The 26,035-nt window shown below is 55.1% G+C and overlaps 1 protein-coding gene across 1 annotated transcript; it reads left to right on the forward strand.

The window, feature by feature from the left end:
- The first annotated feature begins 55 nt into the window (after window positions 1–55).
- On the forward strand, window positions 56–16,494 carry LOC142819038 (kelch-like protein 23). The gene is made up of 3 exons (XM_075903155.2): window positions 56–4,284; window positions 6,341–6,752; window positions 10,651–16,494. Exons 1-3 carry the CDS (start codon window positions 3,363–3,365, stop codon window positions 10,961–10,963), a joined length of 1,647 nt encoding a protein of 548 aa, XP_075759270.2. The 5' UTR covers window positions 56–3,362; the 3' UTR covers window positions 10,964–16,494.
- The last annotated feature ends 9,541 nt before the right edge of the window (window positions 16,495–26,035 follow it).

Raw genomic sequence — 26,035 nt, forward strand, 5'->3', positions numbered from 1 at the left:
GCCCCTAGCCCCTGCAGCATCAATAACAACACTGCTGCCCTTATCTGTGGAAGCACAACTGGGTCTGGGCAGTGCCACTAAAGATGCATGAATTCTGTATTTTAAAGAGTGGGAGCTGCTAAATCTTCCATTTTTGTCACTAGCATGTTGACATTCTGAATACACCTGAGTTCTTCACACACCGTGTAGTCAGCCTGTGGAACTCCTTGCCAGAGGAGGCTGTGACGGCTAGGACTATAACAGAGTTTAAAGAGAAGCTAGATAATTTCATGGAGGTTAGGTCCATAAAAGGCTGTTAGCCGGGGGATAGAAATGGTGTCCCTGACCTCTGTTTGTCAGAGGCTGGAGAAGGATGGCAGGAGACAAATCACTTGATCATTGTCTTCGGTTCATCCTCTCTGGGGTATCTAGTGTTGGCCACTGTCAGCAGACAGGCTACTGGGCTAGATGGACCTTTGGTCTGACCCAGTACAGCCGTTCTTATGTTTGGAGCTGCAGATTAATTCAATAACCTGTTTATATAGGTAAAACTTCATGGAGAAATTCCCTTTGGTTGTACCACTCAAAAGCTGTTTTCAGGAGGATAAAATGGTGATGGATTTTAGTTTTTATTGTGAGCTCTTGATCAAAGCTGTGCCACTATCTTTAAGTTCTCTTCTGAAATTGTGATACTTAAGAGTTTTACCTGTATAACTATTAAACTTGCTATTTTATGGAACTCAAATGTACAGAGGCTTCTGCAGCAAACTCAAAGGATGGATTTTTGTCCTACAGACCAATGTAGAGTGATCCGTGCACAAACTGTTTTAGAAACATATCTGATGCAAAGCTACTGAAGCAAGGACATGAAAAGTTATATTAGTTTAACAGTGCATGCCAGCACCCACCACGAGCAGGTATCTACCCTGCTGGCTTAGGGTTCTATGTACACTCTGCTGTGGCTCCAGCATAGAAATGGCTGAGAGGAGAGGAGAAAGGGGTAGCAAGGATGAACAACTGCTGGAGTCAGGTGTGGTGGGACGTTTGAGGGGCTGATCTAACGAGTAAGAAGCACTATTTCTCCCTGACCTGAGCATAGAGTGCGCTTGTAAAAATAGCAGATGACCTGAAGCTAGGAGGGGGTTGTAAGCACTTTAGACAATAAGGTCATAATTCAAAATTATCTGGACAAACTGGAGAAGTGATCTGAAGTAAATAGGATGAAATTCAAGACAAATGCAAAGTACAGTGAAACCTTGGTTATCCGGCACTCTGTTTACCAGAAAACTAACCAGCATTGCCCCCAGCCACAATACTGTCACATCTTCAGGTGCATGGGCCTGGCTTTGTTTACCGTGATTGGCTTGGCTTAATTTTTTATTTAAGAAGTACTAATCATCTTTAACTCAAAATAGAAATGTGAGACCCACTGCCTCATGCTACAAAACTACCACTATTAGAAACCTGAGTTTTACTATTATTGTCCATTGGTTTTTCCTAGGTTGATGGGCCCCTCAGATAACCGGAATTTTTTAGATAACTGGAACACCCTAATCCCTGAGCGTGCCACGTAACACAGGTTTTACTGTACTCCACTTAAGAAGGAACAATCAGTTGCTTGCATACAAAATGAGAAATGACTCTCTTGAAAGGGGTACTGCGGAAAGGGAGGTAGGGGTCATAGTGGACCACAAGCTGAATGTAAGTCAACAGTGTGCAGTGTGACACTTAAAAAAAAAAGACGAAGCAAACATGATTCTGGGCTGCACTAGCAGAGGAGTGTGTGAGCAAGACACAAGGAACCATTCTTCTGCTCTACTTTGTGCCGATTAGGTCTCAACTGGTGTGTTGTGTCCAGTTCTGTGTGCCACATTTCAGGAAAGATGTGGACAAATTGGAGAAAAGCAATAAAACAAAAGTCTAGAAAACATGCGCTATGAGGGAAGCTAGAATTGGGTTTGTTTTGTTTGATAGCAGCTTTCAGGTACTTAAAAGGGTATTCTAAGGAAGAGGGAGAAAAATTGTTCTCAACTGATGATGGGTCAAGCAGCAATGGGCTTAAATTGCAGCAAAGGAGAAAAACTTCCAGCCTGTCAGGGTGGTTAAACACTGGAATAAATTGCCTAAGGGGGGTTGTGGAATCTCCATCCCTGGAGAGATTTAAGAGCAGATTAGCTGTGAGGGATGATCTAGGGATGCTTGGTCCTGCCACCAGCACAAGAGACTGGACTTGATGACCTCATGGAAGCGGGCTGGGAGTTCCGGGCTCCAGTTCCAAATCTCAGAGGGTGCGTCTACACAGCCATGTTATTTCGGAAAAACGGCCATTATTCCAAGGTAATGCAAGTGTCTAAACAGCAATTCTGTAATTCCGAAATAACGGATGACATTTCAAAATCTGAAACCTCGTGCCACAAGGAATAATGCCTGTTCAGAAATAGCTATTAGGGTGGATGTGCTGCTCATGCTGTTTCGAAATCGCTCCTCCCCGGGGCTTTCAGAGTAATTACTCCCCAGGGCCTCCTGGGGCTCTGAATCGAGGTAGTGCGTCCACATTAGGGAAACATGCCTCGGACTCATTTTGAGGCTTCCCTATAGTGTAGACGTGCTATTTCTTCCGGAATAGCTTATTTCAAAATAAGCATGCAGTGTAGATGTACCCAGATTTACCTGGGGCCAGGACAAATCACCTCACCTCTCTGTGCCTCAGTTTCCTTGGGAGCTGACATCAGCTGCCTATCCACTGTGGCCTGTTGGGGCCTGCAGAGGGGTTCTTCCCCTTCTGGGTCAGTGGGTGGCCACTCCACCTAAGTCCATTGAGTCCACATAGGCCTGGGTCTCGGGCCTGTAATCAGACCAGAGTACTTAATTAGGGTTGCCAGATGGTTTCAGCAAAAATACCGGACACACATGCCATGACATCACAATCGACATTCCATCTTTGTTAGACAATACCCGACATTTCTGTTGTCTCAGTTTGTTTCCCAAACACAAAGCTCAAATACTGGACTGTCCAGTTCAAAACCAGACACCTGGCAACTGTAGTCACTCACCACTGGGGTCTGGAAATCCATCAGCACCTCTGAGGGGGCTTTTTACCGCTTGCTCTTTCGTTTATAAACTACCCACTATCAGTGGATCAACACGTTCAGTGCTGATTTGCAGCCTCACTGCCACAGCTGCGGGGTGTGAGAAGAGCAAAGTGGGAGCTCAGAGAAAACAAGACGGACAGGGAGCCAGAGAGGGCCATAGGCAGTACGGTCTATTTTTAGGAGGAGGCTGGCGTATCCCATATTTATGGCAGTTACGTTTCCAGAAGCCTCACGTGAGCCAAGGGAGCTGACGGGCTGAGGTAATTTTAACTCCTCCAGCTAACAGCCAACATGGACTGTGCACAGCCGTCGGAACGGCTGAGGCTGCAGGCAGAACCTGTTCCCGACACCACTCTTGAGATCGGACGGAGACTTTTCCAGGTCAGCCGTGCTGCACTCTCGCGCCACAGTCGCTATTTTGAGGCCATGTTTTTTGGGGGCACTAGGGAGAGCTCTGAAAAACACATCGTGATCAGAGGAGTAGAGGCAGAGACTTTCCAAGTGCTTCTTGAGTTCACCCGCAGCGCCACGGTGCTCATAACGCCGCACAACGTCACCCGCCTCCTAGAAACAGCCGACTTCCTCCAGTTTGAGAGAGTGAAACGGATGTGTGAGAAGTTCCTGGAGAGGGAGCTGCATGTCTCCAACTGCCTGAGCCTCATGGCCTATGCCCAGTGCTTCGCCTGCGCAGAGCTGCATGCCTCAGCTCTCAGCGTGGCGCTCACGCACTGGACGGAAGTGATAACTCAAGAAGAGTTTGAGATGCTTCCCAAAGAAACGCTGCTGGAGCTCCTGCAAAGTGACGACCTCTTTGTTCCGCGAGAGGATGTGGTTTTTGAAACTGTGCTGAAGTGGATAATGCACGACCCAGCAACGAGGGAGCAGGACTTCTTGGACTTGATGGGCCAGGTCAGGGTAACCTTCCTGAGTCTTTCCTTCCTCGACATCTTGGTGAAACAAAGCAAACACCCTGGAGAGAAGGATCCCTCTGCCAGGCTGCTAGAGAAGTTAAATCGCTGTCCTCCACTCCGCTGGAGGAGCATGGAGCTGTCCCCTGGCACTAGTAGGAGCTATGAGACCCTGTATGTTCTGGGAGGGAAGCACGACAAGGAGCAGCAAGAACTGTTTCAGTTTCAACCTAAAACTGGCACCTGGCATCTTTGCTCCCCCCTGCAGCGCAGGAACCTCATCCAGTATGCAGTGGCAGCCGTAGGTAACTCTTTCCAAGATGGACGTGTACCCCAGAGAACTCGGCAGCATATGGCACAGGTGGCACCCAGCAAGGACTTGGCAAACTCAGAGGAAGTCAGGGTTTGGAGCCTTGATTGCTGTGGGCTCAGATTCTGCCCCCACTAAATCACCCTGTTAGTGCTCGTAGTGACTCAACTCAACACAGCGGGTAGTCCCGTGGCACCTTCGCAACTAACACAGAATATGCATCGACTCATGAGCTCGTGCGGGTAACACCACTTCATCAGATGAGGTCTACCCACAAACGCTCATGATTTGATATGTCTTTTTGTTAGTCTCGAAGGTGCCGCAGGACTACTGGTTTTTAAAGTTACAGACTGGCAGGGCTACCCTTCTGAGCCTTTTAACTCCTAAAGTTCTCTTTGCTTTACAGACTTGTTAGTCCTGGTGGTTTACCAGGCAACAAAAATGATTAGAGATTTGGAACGGCTGCCATATGAAGAGAGATTAAAAAGATTAAGACTTTTCTGTTTAGAAAAGAGGAGACTAAGTGGGGGGGCTATGACAGAGGTCTATAAAATCATGACAGGTATGGAGTAAGTGAATACTTACTTGTTCCCATAACATAAGAACTAGTAGCAGGTTTAAAACAAACAACTGGAATTTTTTCTTCACACAGCACACAGTCAACCTGTGGAACTCCTTGCCAGAAGATGTAGTGAAAACCAGGACTTTAACAGGGTCCAAAAAAGAACACGATACATTCCTGGAGGTTAGGTCCATCAATGGCTCTTAGCCAGGATGGCAGGGGTGGTGTCCCTGGCATCTGTTTGTCAGGGGCTGGGAATAGGTGACGGGAGGGATCGCTTGATGGTTCCCTGTTCTGTTCACTCCCTCTGGGGCACCGGGCATTGGCTGCTGCCGGCAGACAGGCCACTGGGCTGGATGGGCCTTGGGTCTGACCCCGTCTGGCCATTCTTCTGTCCGGCTGCAAGAGGGTTGTGTGGGGATGTGACTGAGAAAGAAACCTTCATTCTTTCTGAATTGGCTGGCCATGTGACATGCACAGTAAAGCTGTGGCTTTGCTACCATTTACGCCACTTGCACAGAGTAACTCCATTGCCTTCATGGTTCTGTAGCTCCCTTCTTAGGGCCAGAGCCGCCTGTGTCCCCGGAGTCTTCAGGATGAACCCCTCGAGCCCTGGCTCACACCGAAAGCCTTGCCCACACAGGAGTGTCACTGCGTTCTGCCAGGCGAGCGCAGCGGCAAACCCCGAAACACCTGTTGCTGTTTAGGGCAGATTAGGGTCTGTCTTTGCCGCCGCTCTGTGGTGGGTTTTCAGTGGGCAGGTTGGAAGGGGCCGAATACTCCGGCCATGCACATTCTAACCTTAATGCTCTAGACAGGAAACCGTATTTTAAGAGTTAGCTTCCTCCTCTCAGGGAAGAGCAGCAAAGCCATCAGCTAAAGTGACCAGTCACCACTAGGCAGCGCTGCTGCACTGCAAATGCTGAGTGTCAGCGACCTGCAGCAAAGTGTCCCTGACTCGTCCACCTTAGCAGCTGCAGGAGAGGTGAAGAGCCCAGGCCTGCGCCCTGCCCCCCACGGCAGACCCCTAGACCTGCCTGGAGCCCCACTGATTCCTAGGACTTGCTCAGGGGCAAGGGACAGGGCGGCAGGTTTGCAGAAATGTTACCGGTGCCCAGAATGCCCAGAGCCCGCACCCCTCCCCCACTCCAGCGTGACTCTGGGAGGGTGTTTGGGTGGGAAGGGAAGTGGGCTTGGGGTGGGCGTTTGGCTGCTGAGGGCAGGGGCTGGGGCTGGGGCAGGGGGCTGGGGTGCAGGAGGAGGTGCAGCGCACAGACACTCCTCCTCCAGCCCTGCCATGTGGCTGGGGGGCGGGGCCGGGTTTTGTCGGAGCTGGGCTCAGGGCCAGTGATATTCCCGGTGCCCGGACCCCACAGCCCATATCACTCGCCGTCTCTGGCAGGAACCAGGCTGCGGGAAGAAGCCTGAATGTGCAAATTGCTTGGAGGGGCTGCTGGGAGCCTGACGCCTCTTCCCCTTCTCTCCCCAGGGCCTTGCCTGTTTGTGACGGGCGGTTATTTCCGCGAGGAGTTTGCCTGGCACAGCGTGGACTGGGTCTTGGTCTACAACAGCTGGGACAACAGCTGGCAGGAAGGGCCTGCCCTGAAGCAGTCTCGCAACAGCCACTGCGCCGTAGGGGCTGGGCTCTTCCTGTACGTGCTGGGCGGGAGCACGGAGGAGGGGGTGGTGCCGGCGGTGGAGCGCCTGGCGCTCACGGACTCCCAGTGGCAAAGCACAAGCCCCATGGTGCAGCCTGTGGAGCGGGCGGGGGCTGCCAGCGTGGGCGCCCGCATTTACGTGGTCTGTGGCCTGGATGAAAAGGGGGATGTGTACGGCGGTGTGCAGCGGCTGGACGTGGAGAAGGATGTGTGGGACGTCATCTCCGTCTCACCGCTCCCCAGGTGAGGCGCTCTGCTCGGGGGGCGGCTCCCGGGAAAGAGGCTTCTCAGAAGCGCAGCCCCGATCCGGAGACATGGGGGGAAATCTGGCCCGGTGAGCTCAGTGGCAAAGCTCCCAGGGCCTCCAGTAGGTCGGCCTGCTCTGACCCATTTGGCCATGGGGCAGCTCCAGGCGCAGCTCCACACCCAGAGTGGCCTGTAGTTTAGATGCTAAGTTCCCAGAGGCCTGCTGAATGCAAGGAGCAGAATAACGGGGAGTCCCTGGTAAGAACTGGCAGTGGTTTGGGGACCCAGCTAATTGCTGAAAACGCCCCCATCTGAGCCACCGGAGGTCCCCGGAATAGCCAGATACTCCAGTTCCGTAGCCAGATCCTTGATTTCCCTCATTTAATTTGCAGCCTCCAAAAGCCACCGGTCTGCACTGCCGAGCTCGTCAATTTGTTTAAGTGCAAATTTGACCAAGAACTTGGCAGCATCCCAGATGAGACGTTAAGGGCAGCGTGGCCCTTGGATGGGCTTTGGTGTTGCTCTGCCCCAGACACAGTTGTTCTTAATCAGCGGGTATAATGGTTCTGCTGGTGCTGTACAGACTCCACCCAGGCATGCGAAGGCCGTACAAACTGGTATAGACCAAATGGGGTTGAAAACGCAGTTTTTTCTCTAGATTTTGGTGTTAGTGGGATTTGCCAATACCCTTTTGATAGATCTAGGGTAGATAAATAACGGGAAGTTCCGAGCCGCTCCAGGAGTTCACCAACGTGGGGCATCGGGTAGGCGTGGAAGCGGGACACTGCATTGACCTTCCTGAAGTCGATGCAGAACCGAGTCGTTCCGCCCGTTTTCGGGACCAGAATGATGGGGCTCTTTCATTCACTCCGCGACTCTTCTATTACCCCCCACCGTAGCATTTTATCTACCTCCTAACGGACCGTGTCCCACAGTCTTTGGGGTAGCGGTCGGATCTGTTCATGGACCTTTTTCCCGGGTTCGGTGGCAATGTGATGGTATGTTCGTGTTGTTTGGCCCGGTGTTGTAGTTAGCACCTGTGGAAACCTATGCAGGAGGTTGGTGAGTTCCTCGTGCTGTGCCGTGGTTAAGGTGGCGCCTAATTGTAGGGGATGTTCCTCGTCACCCTCGGACCCCTCCTGCGCTTGGTGGGTCGCCCTTCCCACTGGGTCCACCCACAGGCTCTCTCGTGGCCTCCATGCCTTTAAAAGGTTGACGTGATAAATGTTTGTGGGCTTCCTTCTCCCCGGCATTCGAATTTCATAGTCTACCTCCCCCACCCGCCGCAGCACCTTGAACGGACCTTGCCAGCGGGCTAGCAACTTAGAGCTTTGCTCGGGTAACAATAGGAGGGCCCGGTCTCCGGGCTGGAAGGCCCGTAGTCAGGCATTCTGATTGTAATACCTCTCCTGCCTCCCCTGGGCTTCCTCTAAGTTTTGTTTGGCGAATTCGCCAAGACGGCGTAGCCACTCCCTTAACTTGAGGATATATGGTACCGACCCCTGGACTCTTGTTGTCTGTTCTTCCCACGATTCCCTAATGATATCTAAGATCCCCCGGGGTTGCCGCCTGTAAAGTAGCTCGAAGGGGGAAAACCCTGTCGAGGCTTGGGGGGCCTCACGTACCGCAAAAAGCAGTGTGGGGAGTGCGTGGTCCCACTCCTTAGGGTCTTCTCCCACAAATGTTTTTAGCATATCTTTTAGGGTCCGACTGAACCTCTCCACTAAACCATCCGTTTGTGGGCGGTGTACTAAAGTCCTTAATGTCCTTACCCGAAGTAGGTGACACAATTCTTTCATAAGTGCTGAGGTTACATTAGTTCCTTGATCGGTCAACATCTCGTGGGGTATCCCCGCCCTCACGAAGACCTTCACCAGTTCCTTGGCCACCGTGGGCGCAGTAGTGTTCCTCAACGGGATAGCTTCTGGGTACCTTGTAGCGTAGTCGATCACCACCATGATGTACTGATAGCGGTTGCGCGTTTTTTCCAGTGGTCCCACAAAGTCCAGTGCGATGCGCTGAAAGGGTATGGCCCGGAGAGATATGGAGCTAAAAGGGTTGCTCAGTGTTGCTCTGGCCACCGGGCTGCAGTGGCTACCCTCTCAAAGATTATCAAGAAAGCTTTGAGGTCGTCTGCAGGCCCCATTTTAGCTAGCCATAAGGGTAACTGGGCTAACGCCCCCCCCCCCGGCTTCCTCTCCGTCTAGGTTCAGGGGCCGCCCTCTCCCCAGGGTCCCCCATTGTTTCACCCACCGGTCATGTTGGGCCTGGTTCTGTTCCGCTAGGTCTTTTATGAGCTGTCTCTGTTGCTCCTGCTGTTGGTTCGACAGCTGTTGTAGTAGCAGTGTTTGTTGCTGTTGGTGTTGCCGCTGGTTTTCCGTAAGCCATTTAAATATGTCTGCGGCATCCATGGTGCCACCTCCTGTATCCGGGCGATGCACCCACACGAGAGAAGAACAACTCCTCCCCTCTCTTAACCCCTATATAACTCCCCACCTATATGCCGGTGCGTTGTGTGGGGTTTTTTTTTGTTTTTTTTTAAACTCCTCCTAATCCTAACTTCCCCATGCAATGGGGTTGCATGCCTACATTCTCCACCACGTGTTGGGGTGCACGCCCTGCTGGCCAGTCCAAGATGTGAGTGGGCTGCCCCCTGCCTTGTATTGTCGCCCCCAGAGATGGGGATCCACAAGGTCTTAGTCCCAAAGTGACGGCCTCCCCGGATGCTCAGCACAGAGTGTCCTGTGCTTGGCCGCACAGATGGGGGGGGGGGAAAGGGGGCCCGGGCCCACCCTCACTCACGGGCCCCAGCCCAGGGCCCTAAGAACAGCTACGACTGGACCTGTTCAGCTGGTGGGGGATCTCCTCTGAAACCCTCTGGCTCGCCCTGGGCTTCTTCCTACCCCCAATTCCTCATCCGTCTCCTCCCCTTCCTCTCCCCTTCCTCTTCCCCCCCCCCTTACCTGGGGCTCTCTGCCTCCTTTCGACCCTCCCGCACTCTCACGTCAGCGCGCCGGCCCGCACTCTCGTACTCCGGCACCAGGCTCGCGTCTTTTACCCCGCCCCTGCTGCTGGGTTGGCCCGCGGCGGCCGTGCAGGGCACACAGAACCGCCGCGTTCCCCGGGCGGCACCGAGGAGCGCAAGCGCAACCGCCAGCTCAGTGCAGGGAGGATTCGCCTTGGAGGGGCAGAGGGGCTCTGCACCGTCACAGTAGCCTAGAAATAGCCTAATAGAATTAGCGCTGATGTTGCACTCCCCTCTCTGCGTCCCGGCCGTTCTTCCACTCCAAGCACCCGAGGAAGTGAGTTGTATCTCACCAGAGCTGATGCCCTAATAAATCTGTTCGTTTCTAAAGTGCCACCAGCCTTCTTGTTGTTTTTATTTAAGGCAGCGATTTTCCCCAGAGGGGATGGTTGCAATTGAAAGCTAACGAGTAACTTCTGATGCAGCTCAAACAAAGCGTTGGTTAGAAAGGGGCAGAGATCGCCACTCACCACGATCAAACCAGTCGCAGCATCTCTAAAAATGGTTCAGTAATTTGTAGTGTAGAGGGAACTGGGTGCATGCGGGGGGGCTGCTGACCTTTCTCTTTGGGTACGTCTGCACAGCAACACTATTCCGAAATAACTTCATCCGCACCTACACAGCGGGCAGTTATTTGGAAATACCGTCAAGCTGGAGGACTGCTCACTCCAACTCCTGCAACCCCCACTGTAGGGGAGGAAGGGAGGTCGGAGAAGAGCGCTCTGCTTCAAAGGAAGTGCTGGGCAGACGCTCCCAACATTGCAATAAGCTCCGCAATGGCCAGTTTGCATCGTTTATTTCGAGTTAGGCCCTGCTGTGTAGACGCGCCCTTTGTGTCCAGCTGAGCTCACCAGCATCCCCTCTCACTAGGTATGACCTCAGCGTCACCGCTCTGAACGGCGCTGTCTACACCATCGGCGGCGGAGCCTTTCGCTTCGATATGGACACCGACGAATGGACCCGCGTGGACGAAGAGTGCCTGACTCCGAAATTCTTCCTGGGATGCTGCACTGTGAATGGCCAAATTTATCTCCTGGCCCAGAGGCAGGGGAATGTGGCTTTGCCCAACATGGTGCTCTTTGACCCTTACACGGACACGTGCCAGGTGGTAGAGAGCAAGCTCCCTTGTCCGCTGCCTGTCTATGGGTGTGTCTCTGTGCGGAAGTTTGACACATGTGCCTAAGGAGTTCACAGCGGGAGTTCCGTGGGTTAACGTTTACAAGGGTTGTGGTTTCTTGTCTGTAGAACTTGCAGCAACTTGAACCCAGCATTTATTCCTCCCGATTTCATCGTTTTCAATTTGGCAAACACTGGTGTTCTTTGCCCCGAAGAACCCAAACGCAATGGACCACGCGCTGTTCTTCCTCCAGACGTCTCCACCGGTGCTAGCATGGCTCCATGACAATGGCTGGTAGCACGCTCACTAGCTTGGCCTCTGCAGCAGCCAAAGGAATTGCAGCCTTGCAAGGATGCTCCGAAACACGGCCGTTAGTGTTTGGTTACGTTACTGTGATTTTTGCAAATGATGGACCGGCAGCTGCAGAGCGCTGCAGGTGCCTGCCAGAGACGTCTCGCCTCGCATGCCACTGGCATGGCGTAGACGTAGCATCAGCCTTGTGGGAAACCCTGCAATAAAAAGGCAGCGCTGTCTTTTGGGCTACGAGATTTGCAACTTTTTGTTGCTAGTTTTAAAATTAACTGTCCGAATGGCTGTATGGCCAGCAGAGTGCTGGGCAGGGCCAAGAGACTCCTGCCAGACACAGCTAGGCAGCTAAGATTGGAAGTTACAATTGATTGACGTTAGTGGTACAAGGGGGCTGGGCCGGGCCGGGCCGTCCACCTTATCAGCAAGTTATTTTTGGCCAGTGCAGTGTACCGGAAATACTCGCTGCCAGCCATCTCCAGCCCCTCCACTGGCTGCCGCGCCTCTGGGGGCGGGGCTGGGGGCATTGCGGCAGCCGGAGGAGGGGCCAGCATTCTGCTCCTCCCCCCAGGTAATGCGGGATGGGGGAGTCCCAGGCTGGGGGCGGGGCAGAGGCACATGGGGAGTCCTGCTCACTTTGGTGTACTTGCACCATTGTTAGCTAGTCGGCAGCTGGTCAGGCTATGGTTAAAAGAGACACCGTAGGTACCGCTCCCGGACGGTTGGTTCCTCTCCACCCATCCCCGTTTAAAGGCAAATAAACACAGTTCGCTCTTGTGTTCATGGGAAGTGGGAATTCAGACTGGAAATTAAAATCCTACAACCCCCCCCCCCCCCCGCACCGTGAGCTCGACAGGCCTACGGACCCGGGGCTGGGCTAGAGCCGGGGCGCTCAGCCGCTTGGGGCAGGTGAGATGGGCTCCGCTTGGGCTGCAGCTGTTGTGTGATGGTGCTGGACTGCAGGGCCCCATTGGCTCTTTGCCGTGCTGCTCTCGCTCCCCATCGCTCTCCTGGCGTCGGTTCTCAGCTGCAGGAGAGAGATTTCAAGGCAGAGGCCACAGCCGGCGGAAAGCGGCGCCCGGAACTGCGGAGCCATTGGGCGACGATTCCAGCCGCCGGCTCCATGCCTGGGCTTTGGCAGACCCTTCCCCGGCTGCCCTCGGGAGCTCCCCGCCCTGAGACGGGCCCTGTCCCCGACTCACCCGAGGGGCGAGCCAGGGACAGCCCTGGTGGATGCTGGGAACGGCTGCAGGGTTGTGTAGCTTCAGGCCAGAGGAGATTGCTGGGCCGGGGGATTTGCTTTCCAAGAGTCCCAGCTGGGCCAGACTCACCCAGGGCTCTGCTGGCCTGTGGTCTTGCCTGGGCCGTCCTGCTGTGACAGCCCCACCCCCAGGGTAGCAGAGCTCTGTGTGATGGGCTGGGGAAAGGCAAAGGGGTTTTCCAGGCTGGCGGGGCTGGGACGAGCATCGGCTCCGGGGAGGAGGGGGGTGGTTTGGGCTGGGCTGCAGTGGGGGGAGGAGAGCGGCGCAGTCTGGAGCCATGGAAGGAAACTGAGCAAACCCAAGGGGTTCTGAGCACCGAGAGCCCATTGGCCCAATGCCCGAGCCGCTGCCCACTGCTGGCAGCACCTGCTGTGGGGACAAGGGCTCCAGGAGGCAGAGGAGAGGGCATCGTACTGGGTAGCGGAGACCTGGCTCCCCCCCCACACCAGGTGACCACGTCTGCCCCACCCCCACCATCTGCCCCGGACCTTCCGCACCCTGGTGCCTGGTCACAGCCCGTTTCCCTCAGCAAGCCAGCAGCCTCATCCCAGGCGCCTTGTCTCCCGCCAGCACCCGTCCCAGTGCCCCTCCTTCCCCGCCAGCACTGCTCCCTACAGGAGGGGAGACCGGAGCAGTGGGCTCCGAAGAGCCCCAGGGACGGACGGTGGCGAGGTACCACGTTACATGTGGGAACGGCCAGGGCATGCCAGCCAAGAGCGTCCACTGAGAAGCAGAGACTCCTGATGCCCACGGGAGCTCAGCTGGGGGAGGGGCAGAGAGGTGCCCAGAGAACAGCCCCCGGAAAAGCAGCCAGGCTCCCCTCTGGAGGTCCAGCAGCTGCCGCAGGGCCTGCGGGAAGCCAGGCTCGAGCACAGGCAGGATGGACGGTGCTAACTTAGTGAGCAACTAGTCGATCTCTGGTTCTCTCCTCATTCCCTGCACCCTCTGCCACCGCTGCTGAGAACAGAATGATCCGTTTCCTCGTCCATCGCGCCTGCCTCGCCCCCATTCATTGCATTTCACAGCTCCCCCGCCAGGTGAAGGGACGAGATGGTCCCCAATCTAGAGATGGAACTTCGGGCACACAGAGATTAAGGTCTAAAATAGCCCCTACTGTTGTGTGCCCAATCTGAGGTGCCTAGGCCCTCACTTTCCGGAGCTATAGCTGTACATGCTCTGTGTTCAAAGCGCAAGTCCCATCGGCTGCATGGGTGACACGCGCTTTCCTCGCTACTCGGAGTCATGCCCGGAGCAGCCTCTGGCCGGTGCGCTCAATGCAGCGGGGGGCAGGGAGGGCTTGTGGAAAACCCAGCACGTAACCCGCCGTTAGACTGCACCAGACCGTATTGCATACAGCACAGGGACTGAATGCAGGTCGCACAGGCAATGGCTGTACCGTGCCAGTGAGGAATTTGCAGAGCGTGTGGATGATTAGGCTGGCCCAGCAGATGTGCAGCAGCTGCAGAACCATCAGGAGAACGTTCATGAACTAGTTCCCGAAGAAGGGCTGCGTTCCTCCACGGGCCCGTAGTACGAAGAGTGCAGCAGCCTGCAATGCAGCAAGAGAGACACAGTGGAGAGCAGATGAGCTATCTCACCGGCTGCAGCAAGAGGGCAGCCTCCGAGCACGGAGTCCTCGCTCAGGATGGAAAGTGGAGTCAGTTCTATTGTAGCCCACAACTGGCACCTTACAGTGTCGAGGGAACAAGCGGTTTGGCCAGTCTGCCGCATGAAACAATTCATACAATAAGCAAAAAGTGAAGACACAGAGTCCGGTATACGCTGACGCATTGCAGGGGTTTTACTGCCAGAAGGGACCATGGTGGTCATGTAAGTGCATGCAAAGGCCAAGGAACCTCACACTCGCAATCGAGACCCTGTCTGAGAGAACCAGCCCATCTTCAGTTACTGATTGGTCTATCAGCTCTCTAGGCAATTTGTTCCAGTATTGGAACTTCAATACTGAGGAGTCCGGAGGCACCTTAAAACTCAGGGTATGTCTATAGCACCGGCTTTTGTCAGCAAAACTTACGTCGACACCCAAAAGTCGACAAAACAAAACTCGCAGGGGGGGTTCACACTTGCTCCCTCTGCCCACTGCTCATGGCCACACTGGGGACACCATCGAACACTGCGACAGGGGCAAGTTTTGCTCCAGCTCTGCCAGTTCACGCTGCAGTCTGTCGTAGAAGGTTTTTTGCTCAAGTCTGACAACTGTCAAGTCTGCGGCAGAGCGCCCAGGGAGTCTGGAGAACCCGCCTGCTGGGTTTCGAATGCTACTGCACCAGAAACACTGAAGTGGGAATCGTTTGCTCACAAAGTTTCTTCCCAGCCCCAGGCACTCAGAGATTGGCTTATGCTGGAGAGGGGTCTGGGAGGGAGCACAGGGTGGAGATTTAGGGTTACATGGGTTTATTTACCAAAGGGAAAACAAAACATTTTTAAAATTATCCCCAATTCAAGAGGGTCAGAAACAGGGTTCCTGCTAATTTTTTTCATCCACGTGCAGAATAAATTTTGTTATGTGTGCCAAGGCATGGAGGGATGCGCACCACCAATAGAAACACCGGCTGTTGGCTCCAGGGGGTGCTCCGCTAATCAGCTGGGTGGCATTTTAATCTCGCCCAAGTGCTCAGCTCACAGGGACACTGGTCAGGACCGGGGGGGGGGGGGAAATCAATCCTGCCCCTCCCCCTGCAGGAGCTGTGAACTGCTCAATGCGGTGGGGGGGGGGGGGAGGATGGCCAGGCGAGCCCCTGGCAACTCTGGAATGTTCCATGGGCGGCGCCTGTGAAGAAACCGGCAGCAACGCAAAGGGGGGGTCTCACCTGCATGGGTAAACGATGAGCCGAGTAACCAGGAACATGGACGAGAAAATTAAGAAGAAAACTTGGCTCATGCGTGTCCAGTGCAAGTAATGAAACTACTCGGTTATCTGGGGAGAGACAAACCCGGCCGCTCTTGCCAGGCGGGGGTGACACCCCAGGGTGCGGGGAAGCGCAGTGCAACAGCCAGCACCCATCAGTCGCCGCAGCGGCTGAGAGAACAGATCCCCCCTCAGCACACGCAGCAGCTCCTGGAGACTGTGAAGACCCTTTGAGTGCAGGAAATTCCATGTCCGGTGTGTGTGTGTGGGGGGGGAGGTTATATACCGTGCTCTGCATTTTATTTAATAAATCGCTTTTAGGTTTTTACCTACTCCAGGGCCAACGTTTATGTCGGTCTTTTCAGCAGCGAGACTGTCAGCTGCCTGCCCCGTGTCTTCATCGTCCGCTGGGCACAATGAGCGTAGAAAGCTCTCAGCTCAGAATGGCAGCATGGCGCCCCCCCTTGGCACCGGTATCAATGGTGACACAAGGCACAAAGAATCAGACCCAACAGCTGAACTTCCTTCTACAGCCTCTGCGTGTCTGGAAGCAGCAGCAAATGGGGCCGGAGGAGAGGCAACAGGGATCCATGAATTCTGGTATTTGGCCATTAACCCAGAGCTCGCGTGTCTGTAGCCTGTAGGGCAGGTGCCATCCGACGCTCCTAAGTGGGGACATGCCCAGCTCTGGAAACTGCCTGGGGTCGGCTGCATGTTCACTCGGCCACCTAGACTCAGATGTGAGAGCCCTGGCGCTTGCAGGGACTTGTGTGGTGCTGAGCCAGGGTCCGTGTGCTGCGCGCCCACTCTGCAGAGAGGCGCCATGCCAGCATGCCCGGGAAAGCAGAAGGAAACATCCCAGCTTGTGGCACCAGGAGTCTGCTTTTCGGGGAGCTGCCGGGTCCCCGCACCTCTGAAATTCAGGGGGTCAAAGCTGGGCCCCCAAAGCTGGCGCATGCAAATCAGTGGTCACTTAACATGTGAGCACAAGTAGCTATACAGTCCAGCCAAACGTCCCCGGTAGCTGCCACTGAAGGGCAGTGACGGACTCTGGAGGGTCGAGGGGACTGGAGCGCTGACGTTTGTGCTCCACACGCGTCTAACCTCCCTGCACTACACAACGTACGGGACATGCAGGTTCTGAATTTGACACCATTGCTCATGGGACGCCAGTGCAATTGTCTAGGACGGGGCGGGGAGCCCGAGGCCCAGGGGCCAGCTGTGACCCCCAGCTTGCCTGGCTCCAGCCTCCGGGCACAGGGCTCCTCTCCCCCAGCCTTGGGGAGCCCCCGCCAGTGCTCCAGCCCCCGCTGGCCCCACCCAACTGATTTTTCTGTGGGTCAGCGGCCGCCAACCCAAGAAAGGTCCCAGCCCTGCTCTAGGAGACATCTGGTGAAATCCTCTCGTGCTCCTCCAGAAGGAACGTTGCGTGAGTAGAGAGCAGGCTCAGCACCTGGCCCAGCACAGGAGACCGAACGGCTCCACCCAAGAGAAAACGCTGCGGAGAGTTCTTCGAACTTTGTGCCTCAGCACGCGGGTTTAGAGGGAACACCACAGGATCCCAGACCGGGCCAGAACTCCCAGGGTCCCTTCCAGTCCTACCAATAAACCCAGGCAATGGGGCAGCATGGGAGGGGCTTTGCCACGCACCCCCTGCAGTGCAGCCAGAGGGAAGCCAAAGCGCACCGTGGTGCTGGAACCCACCTCTAGGAAAACCGTGGACGAGGCGTGGAGCAGCATCACCAGCGACCCGACGCGGAGGCAGTTGGCACAGGCCGGGGGTGGTTGGTGGTTGCGTGATGCACCATTTGTTCCTTAAAGTCCTGGAATAAGACGGCAGCTGGAGTGCAAAGCTGCTGCGAGCTGCAGGGCCAGCACCGGGGATGCCGCTGCCTTTCCAGCAGGAGGGACGGTCTCTAGACAACCTAAACTCCCCGACATGGGGGGACGTCCCCTGGATCTCCGGGCGCAGCGCGGGCTGGAGGCACAGAAATGCTTTGCAGGTGTCTGCCCTGTGAGCGGCAGGCGCTGGAGCAGACACCACCACGCAGCCTCAGTGCCTCTAGCGGGTGCTAAGCGACTCGCAGCTGGGCCTACCCTCTGGGAAGAGCATGTATCTGGGGGGACCACTGCCACAGCCACGACAAGCCTGCTGTCTCTCACGGGCACGGCTCCTCCAGCCGGCAGTCACCTCTCCGGAAGGCAGACGCACCTCCTAGCCAGGCTCATGCTCCCCTGGGGATCTCCTTTCTCCGCTGACAAGGTCCAGAGAGCCACGCTAAAGGGCAGGGCGGGGGTGGAGCCTGAGTGGTCTGTTACCAGCAGCAAGTGGGACCACTTCCTCAGCCAAGGCCACCCCGCCGAGATCCCGGCATCACAGACTGCAACTCACCCTCTGAGGCACAAGCAAAAACTAATTTTTCCTACAGCAAAGCAAGGGGCCAGTTCCCCTAATGGAACAGCCATGAGCTGGGAACGTCGATGTCCAGCTCTATTCTGACGGTCAGGTCTGCGGCTCCGACCACGCAGAGGAAGGGCTCTTTTCAGGTAAGCGCATGTAGCTGTTCCTATTCTTCGCTGTGCTCAGAGCCTCAGATCTCATACAGCGGCTTTTCTTAGCCTTGTGCCTCCAGAGCGGGGAGCAGATCCTTTGAATCTGGGAAATGCGGTGACATTATATACCCTACGCGGGTGTCTGCATTGGCGCGATCTTGCGCCAAAGCGGCCCCTTTCGTGCAAAAACACGCTGCCTGTCTACACTGGCGGGGAGTTCTCGCGCAAGAACCCTGACGTTCTAATGTATAAAATCAGGGCTTCTTGCGCAAGAACTATGATGCTCCTGCTCAGGAATAAGCCCTTTTGCACAACTGTTCTTGCGCAAGAGGCCAGTGTAGACCGGCAATATGAATTTCTTGTGCAAGAAAGCCCGATGGCTAAAATGCATTAAATACAGTGTCAAGGTAGCGTAGTCAACACTCGGATGTATTATAGTGCCTTGGGCAGGGGCCTGTCCCCCAGGAAGAAGCTGGCTTAAGACAAGGAACAGGGCTTGGTAAAAAGACCTTTGAAAAGTGGCGTAAGAAACAAGACAAGCGCGGGAGTAAAGGCACAATAGCTGAGGTTACACAACGACCGAGCCCAGCAGGAGGTGTGGCTCATGTCTCCCAAAGCAGTGGGTGTTTCAGACTCGTGCCTGGTTCTCCTCTGTTCAAACACTGCCCCATGCTGCACTTCTGTATTTTGTTACGAAGCCCATGTTTAAGGGTTACAAAGCCAAGCACCCCAACTTTCGGAACTGGCAGAATTCAAACTAAAAGCGCCTTTGCAAATGAACTTCGGCTCCTTCCTGCGTATGCACGAACAGGCAGGTGTCCAGTACATTGCGATTTTCGCCTTTCAGCACTTCTGGAAGTCTAACTAAATACATCACATGGCTTCAGATTTAAACGGTTGATATTCAGCAGTAGCATTTAGCAGCTGCCGAGCTCAGAGCATTTCTCCAAAGAGCGTCGTTTTGGAGACAGGCCGATGGAGGGAAGGACACTGCACCATGTTTGTTGCAGCCACAGGGACAGGCTGCCTCCAGCTGGCTGAGAAAGCGAGTGGCTGTCATCTCCATCCAGTGAGACCTGGCGGGACACGGTATCGCATGCCCAGACTCCATGGCATGTGGCTACCCAAGGGCAAAACCAGGGTGTCACAAGAGCATCAGAGCGGACAGGCTGGGGCGGAGCAAAGGTCCCTCCAGCCCCGTGGCCTGTCTGCCCACAGTGGCCAGCGCCAGAGGACCAAAGCAAGGTGGTTTGGGGAAGCCTGTGTCAGGCTGAGAAGTCCCTGTGGCAGACCTGAGAACTGTGTCCTCAGCATGTCCTCCTGCCCCTGGCAATGGGCATCGTTTGCTTTCCTAGGTTCCCATCTTTGTGGCCCCTGAAGAAAGAGACTTATTTCTGTGTAATCCCCACTAGCAGAGCCCTTCCTTGCCCCTTGGATTAGTTTGTCCCCCATTGCTGGCAGGGTGCAGAGCTGGCTAAGACAGACATGGCCTCTCTACGTCTCACCCCTCCTGGGGCTGGCTGAACATCCATTACCGTCAGCGCCGTGCAGGCCTGGCCACGCAAGAGGTGGTTCAGCCTTTGCCACGCTGGGTCATGCTATCACACTGATTTGAACACACGCTCTGGGGAAACTGAGTCACGCCTCAGCAGAACTGACGGTTTAGCCTCCCTGCGGACAAGGGATGCCATTCCCCGGACTCAAACCTAGACCGTCGGCGCTTACCCGTCTGTCCGTGGCACACACGGCAAAGAGCCCTGAGCTCTGCCTTAAGCCGTACAGGTGAGGGGTGAATCCCGCAGCTTGGCCCAGGCCCTGATGGGTCGAGAGAGCACCTGAACTTCTGTTCCACGCACCAACACACCCGGATGACTCACCTGCTGTGGATAGCCCACCCAGCACTCTCGCCTGTCCCAGAGCCAGAAACACAGTGGAACCTAACTGAGAACGTCTGAAACTCTCCGCTCCCCGCCCCGCCCCGCTGAGTCAGGCCCACTCCCACGATCTACTCACTGTCTGAGACAGAATCACTAGGCAGGTGAAAGGGGCCCAGCCCTGAGCCTCTCACCCACACAGGTGCCCTTTGGTAATGGTGGGGGGGCTGAAGCTCCCCCCTCCCCCGATTCATATGGGGACATTGCTGTCCGTTCCCTTTTGTCAGGGAGCCAGGGAAAGTGCCCAGTTTGCTGCATTCCCCACTCTGGCTGGGGAGCACAGGGAGCAGATGATCCTGGATCTGCCTCAGCCGGGGTGGGGGTCACATGCACCCCTCCCCCGCTGTGCCCACAGCTGCAGTGGCCATGCACAGGCACTTCTCACCTGGCCCTGAGCTGCTGCAGTGAGACAGGGCTGGGGGTGTGAGACGGTGCGTTGGGGTTTCCCCATCTCCTGCACCCTCATAGTGGCACGAACAGACTCCACCAGCCAGTAGAATAGAGGGAGTTGATTGCTTCTCCAGGATATAGCACAGCACAGATGTAATCTGATTACAGGAACTGGGGCTAGGAGGCCTCAGTGCCCCCCTTGAGATGAGGGGTGGCTGGGCCCTACAGTCCCAGCCCCCCTCCCTAGCTCCTTCTCCCCTGCTTCCCAGAACGAAACTACCACTCTCTTCCAGCGCTGCCTCCCAGCCAGCACTCCACTCCGGCTTCTTCCCATTGTTCTGCTCCCTGGGAGATCACTGGTCAGACAGGTTCGAAGCCCCCTTGCATAATGACTCATCCCTTGCCCTGCTGGGCCGAGCTGCAGACAGCGGAGGTCACCCACAGCACAATGCCCAGCATAGCAAACAGCAAGGTACCCCCCCCACTACGTCACAGGGTGTCCTCTCTCCCCAGGGCAGCCTGAGCACTGACCCCCCCCCCCCCAATGATTTACATGAAGCTTGGACATTTTCATTTTATTTTTCTGAAAAACGAAAACTAATTGAGTTACGGCCCCGAGCAACGCTGGGTAACTCTTCCAGTCGGTTATATCATAGCCTACAAGGGAGGTGCTCATATGGATCCCCATCATAAAGGATTCATTCTGAAACACTCTTACAACAAGATCTTCCATAAGACTGCGAAGTTCCCACTTCTTTTAATACGTGGATGGCCTAAGGTGGAATTTCCCTGTTAGCTTGTCTGCTCTTCTGGAAATCATAGACTCATAGAACCATAGAGCTGGAAGAGACCTCAGAAGGTCATCAAGTCCAGCCCCCTGCTCTAGGCAGGACCAATCCCAACTAAATCAACCCAGCCAGGGCTTTGTCAAGCCGAGACTTAAACACCTCTAGGGATGGAGACTCCACTACTTCCCTAGGTAACCCATCCCAGTGCTTCACCACTCTCCTAGTGAAATAGTTTTTCCTAATATCCAACCTGGACCTCTCCCACCACAACCTGAGCCCATTGCTCCTTGTTCTGTCATCTGTCACCACTGTGAACAGCCTCTCTCCATCCGCTTTGGAACCTCCCTTCAGGAAGTTGAAGGCTGCTATCAAATCCCCCCTCGCTCTTCCTGAGCAGTTGTGTGGCAATTTAAAAATGACATGCTCCTTGGGTCTTAGTGGACAAAGCAGGAGACAGGGCAGTGGTGGGAGGAGACAGGGCCAAGGAGCCAGTCCAGGGCTGACGAGGGAGGGAACAGCGAGACCTGGGGCTGAGGGGAGGGAGGCAGCTCAGAAAGCGGAGACTGGAGGTGTCCAGGAGGCTGTGCACACGCTGCAGAGCCCAGCCCGCGGGCAGGCCATTTCAGCTGGAATGCCCGGGCGAAAAGGGACCGAGAGGCTGCAGCACTGCTGTCGGGCCGTTAAAAGTCCAGTCAGTGGTGCAGGGGGCCCCGGGGCAAGGCAGGCTCTTTACCCACCCGGTTCCACGCGGCTCCCACATCCCAGCGGCCGGAGTGTGAGGAAGCCTCCAGGAACACGTCCAACCCATTGGCCACCCTACCCATTCTGCCCAGGCCTCCCGCTGGCTCCGGCCGGCGTTCCCCCCCACCCCCGCCCATCGGGGCCGTTCACTCCTCCTCAGGGCCGACCCCAGGAGACTGGGGGGCTTGGGTCAACCTCCTCCCACACCAGGCTCTGCCTCGCCCCTTCCAGTTAGTGCTCCGCCCCCACTCCACCTCTGGAGCCCCCCCACCTACACAAACCTGCACGCTCCCCCTCCCCCGCCATGCCACATGGAGATTCCCCCCACACCTCCACTGTGAGGCTCCTACGGGACTTAGTGGTTTTCCCCTTGCCTCCCCCCACTTCATCCGGAGCGTGGGGATTCCCTCCATCCCCTCCCCCAGCACCTCCTCACGAGGCTTGGGGATTCCCCCCCAACTTCCTTCCCTCCCACAGCTCCTTTCTAGGCCTGGGGGTTTCCTCCGTCCGTCCCCCCACCCCATTCCTCTCTGGTCCTGGGGGTTTCCTCCATCCGTCCCCCCCGCCCCATTCCTCTCTGGTCCTGGGGGTTTCCTCCATCCGTCCCCCCCGCCCCGTTCCTCTCTGGGCCTGGGGGTGCCCTCCGTCCGTCCCGCTTCCCGTTCCTCTCTGGGCTTGGGGGTGCCCTTCTTCCCACCCCGTTCCTCTCTGGGCCTGGGGGTGCCCTCCGTCCGTCCCGCTCCCCGTTCCTCTCTGGGCCTGGGGGTGCCCTCCGTCCGTCCCGCTCCCCGTTCCTTTCTGGTCCTGGGGGTGCCCTCCTTCCCTCCCCGTTCGTCTCTGGGCCTGGGGGTGCCCTCTGTCCGTCCCGCCACTCTGCTCCGCCCTGCTCCTCCTTTTAGCTCCCAACAAAACCCAACCAGCCATTTCCTGAGTTGCACACCCGAGCCACACCGGGTCCATCTGCTAGTTGTAAATCAGTGGCCGGGGTGCGCTACCGGCATCCCAGCCTGCCGGCTGGCTGTGACATGAGAAGGGGCAGGAGCAGGCAGGCCCTGCCACGCTCCCCACCACTTGACAAACAGCACAGCAAGCGCAACATCTAAACGCCCTGGCTACAGCATCAGCCTTGCTGCAGAACGAGCCGAGTCAGCTGGCTGCAATGGTTCTGACAAACATTTTCCTGCTGAAAATGGGATTTCATCAAAAGCCAAACACTGTGCAGAAGAGTCGTTTTACGACCAGTCCCCATTTGAAAATTTCATTTCTTTCAGGTTTGAAAAAAATCAAGAAGCTTCAGACATTTGTTTTTCTTTGACCCTGGTTTTATCATGCCCGCTCCGCTCCTCACTGAATTCAGTAACATGATGTTCTGGGCTGCGTCTAGACTGGCAAGTTTTTGCGGAAAAACGTGCCAGCTGTCTACACGGGCCGCTTTGAATTTGCGCAAGAACACTGACGATCTCATGTACGATTGTCAGTGTTCTTCCGCAAATACTATGATGCTCCCGTTTGGAAAAAAGCCCTCTTGTGCAGATGTATTTGCACAAGAGGGCCAGTGTAGACAGCTCAGGACTGTTTTGTGCAAAAAAAGCCCTGATGGCTAAAATGGCGATCGGGGCTTTCTTGCGCAAAAGCACATCTAGATTGGCACGGACACTTTTCCACAAAAAGTGCTTTTGTGCAATAGTGTCTGTGCCGATCTAGACGCTCTTTTCCACAAATGCTTTTAACGGAAAAACTTTTCTGTTAAAAGAATTTGTGGAAAATCATGCCAGTCCAGACGTAGCCCCTGGAGTTTTTCTTTTTTTTAATTCTCTCTCCCCCCTTTTTTCTCATTCTTTAACTATTCAAAGCTTTTCCAACTCTGCGAAAATCACAGTGAGAGCACTTAGGCTGTTTTTTTCCTTTTGTCACTTTGTAAGTTTTCATAAAGTTGGAGAATTTTTGCAGTGAAAGACTAGAAAAAGGAAACACAAAATAAAAAAGGACAAAGTGGAAACACAAAAGAACTTCTGCATCATTGATTTGTTGCAGAAATAGGGAGAACATACACGGGGTAGAAAAAGGAGGGAAAAGCTGAAATTTCTCAATATTTTCATTTGACAAATGTTACAGGATTTTTTTTTTTTACCAGTTCTGCATGCAGGTGCCACCTGCCGTGAACAATATGCCAATGTGGATTGAGAGCTAGCAGATGGGAGCTCAGTTTAATTAACCTGTAGCTTGAGAGGGATGAGAAGGTGCCCGGGTCCGAGGCCTGACCCTAGGAGATGGTAGAAGGAACTCGCCTCTTGTGGCTTCTTACTGTGCGTGACGTAGAATCGTTGCAGCACCGGGTTGGGTGGAACAGTCGCTCTCACCGTGTTCCTCACACCCAGCTTTCTGCCTAGGGGCAGGGCCAGGAACCTGCACGAGATCCCTTCAAAACCAGATTTCCAGTGGTAGCGATTGGAAGTTTCTTGTTTCCCTTCTGCGATTTGCAGTTTTCCCAGCATTTCTCTGAGCGCACAGGCTCTAAGCGCTGCCGGAAACGTGGCCGCGGGCGGAGGAGCTGAGGTGTCAGTGAACCCTGGCTCTGCGGTTTTCAGAAAAAGGAGTAAATATCCTGAAACATTTGCTGGCATCGTGCCACTGGGCACGGCTGGTTGTGTCTGGCCTGTGTGGCACCCCTGTCGTCCTATCACACGTCTCCCTTGGATAGGAGCAGCACGGTTGGGTCTGGCAGGCGGGAAAGTAGGCCCAATAGATGGACAAAATCCTTACAGAAAACAACTGAGGGAGAAAACCTGTGCACAAGGACAAGGGCAGAGTCCTGCCCTTGGGACAGAAGAATCCCAGGCACTGTTACAGGCTGGGGACCGACTGGCTAAGTAGCAGTTCTGCAGAAAAGGACCTGGGGGTTACAGAGGATGAGAAGCTGGATCTGAGTCAACAGGGCCCTTGTAGCCAAGAAGGCTAATGGCATATTGGGCTGCATTAGGAGGAGCATTGCCAGCAGATCCAGAGATGTGATTATTCCTCTTTATTTGACTCTAGTGAGGCCACATCTGGAGTATTGTGTCCAGTTCTGGGGCCCCCACGACAGAAAGGACGTGGATGCACTGGAGAGGGTCCAGCGGAGGGTGATAAAAATGATTAGCACGTCTATGCCCCGGCTCCGGCCCCGGCCCCGGCCCCAGCCCCGGCCCCGGCCCCGGCCTGCCTGACTTTGGCTCTCGTGTCTTGGGGCTCCCCCGCACAGTGGAGCACCAGCACATGCTCCTTGATGCTGGGGTGGGGGGGATGTGAGTCTCAGGAGCCAGATCCAGGGAAGCCCTTGGCTGTAGGTGCCCCACTCCTCTGGAAGTGCAGCTCCCAAATATTGGCAGCTGGCACTCCAATTAACCTGTGTCTGTGAGCCCCCTTCACCCCCCCCAGAGCTCCGTGTGTGTGGCTCCCCCCCAATTAATCTGTGTCTGAGCCCCCTTCACACCCCCCAGAGCTCCGTGTGTGTGGCTCCCCCCAATTAATCTGTGTCTGAGCCCCCTTCACACCCCCCAGAGCTCCGTGTGTGTGGCTCCCCCCCAATTAATCTGTGTCTGAGCCCCCTTCACACCCCCCAGAGCTCCGTGTGTGCAGCTCCCCTTTCCCTGGCCTCAGTTTCCCTTTTCTGTTTTTATATTTAACCCAAAGCAAACAATGTTATTGGCCAACAGTTCAGCCTGCCCCCCATCACCAGACCTCGCCGCCCTCAGATGCTGGTAAATCGACACCTCACGTAACAGGGGCAGAGTTTTCAAAGGTGCCCAGGGCGATGAGGTGCTGAAAGTCACCTTGCAAATCTGGCCTCATTCCTTTCCTGTGGTCGGGCTCAGCATTGCATAAGAGAGGGGGGAACAGGCATTTCACAACTCCTCCGTGTGTAGGAGTTTAATGAAGAACTAAACTGGGGAACGAGGCAGGATACCAGGAGAGTCCCCCTGCGGGGTGGGGAGCCAGGGCCCGTGCCCTGCAAAGTCACCCGATAGCTTCATCTCCGCACAGTATAATTTCTGCACATTTCTACACCTACCCCCCCAGGGGATCCAGCACTTCCCTGGTACAGTCCACACTTTCACAATCATCCCGCAGCAGAAACACTGCCCAGAAAGGTTGACTTCGGAGGATGGTTATTTTATTAATTCCTTCTCACTTCTAACTACAACTACAGGCACCAGCCCGGGCTCTGGGTGCTACCCGAGGAATTAAACTCTCCCAATAAGGGTATGTCTACGCTACAGAGTTTTGTCGGAAAAACAGCCGTTTTCCCCACAAAACTT

The sequence above is a fragment of the Pelodiscus sinensis genome, chromosome 32 (genome assembly GCF_052426305.1).
Source record: "Pelodiscus sinensis isolate ZL-2025 chromosome 32, ASM5242630v1, whole genome shotgun sequence".
Lineage (NCBI taxonomy): Eukaryota > Metazoa > Chordata > Testudines > Trionychidae > Pelodiscus > Pelodiscus sinensis.

Excerpts from the sequence above, each read along its gene's own strand:
- LOC142819038 (XM_075903155.2), top strand. The coding sequence starts at position 3,363 with ATGGACTGTGCACAGCCGTCGGAACGGCTGAGGCTGCAGGCAGAACCT. Across the intron at positions 4,285-6,340 it reads GTATGCAGTGGCAGCCGTAG|GGCCTTGCCTGTTTGTGACG; the intron begins GTAACTCTTTCC and ends TTCTCTCCCCAG. Across the intron at positions 6,753-10,650 it reads TCCGTCTCACCGCTCCCCAG|GTATGACCTCAGCGTCACCG; the intron begins GTGAGGCGCTCT and ends CCCTCTCACTAG.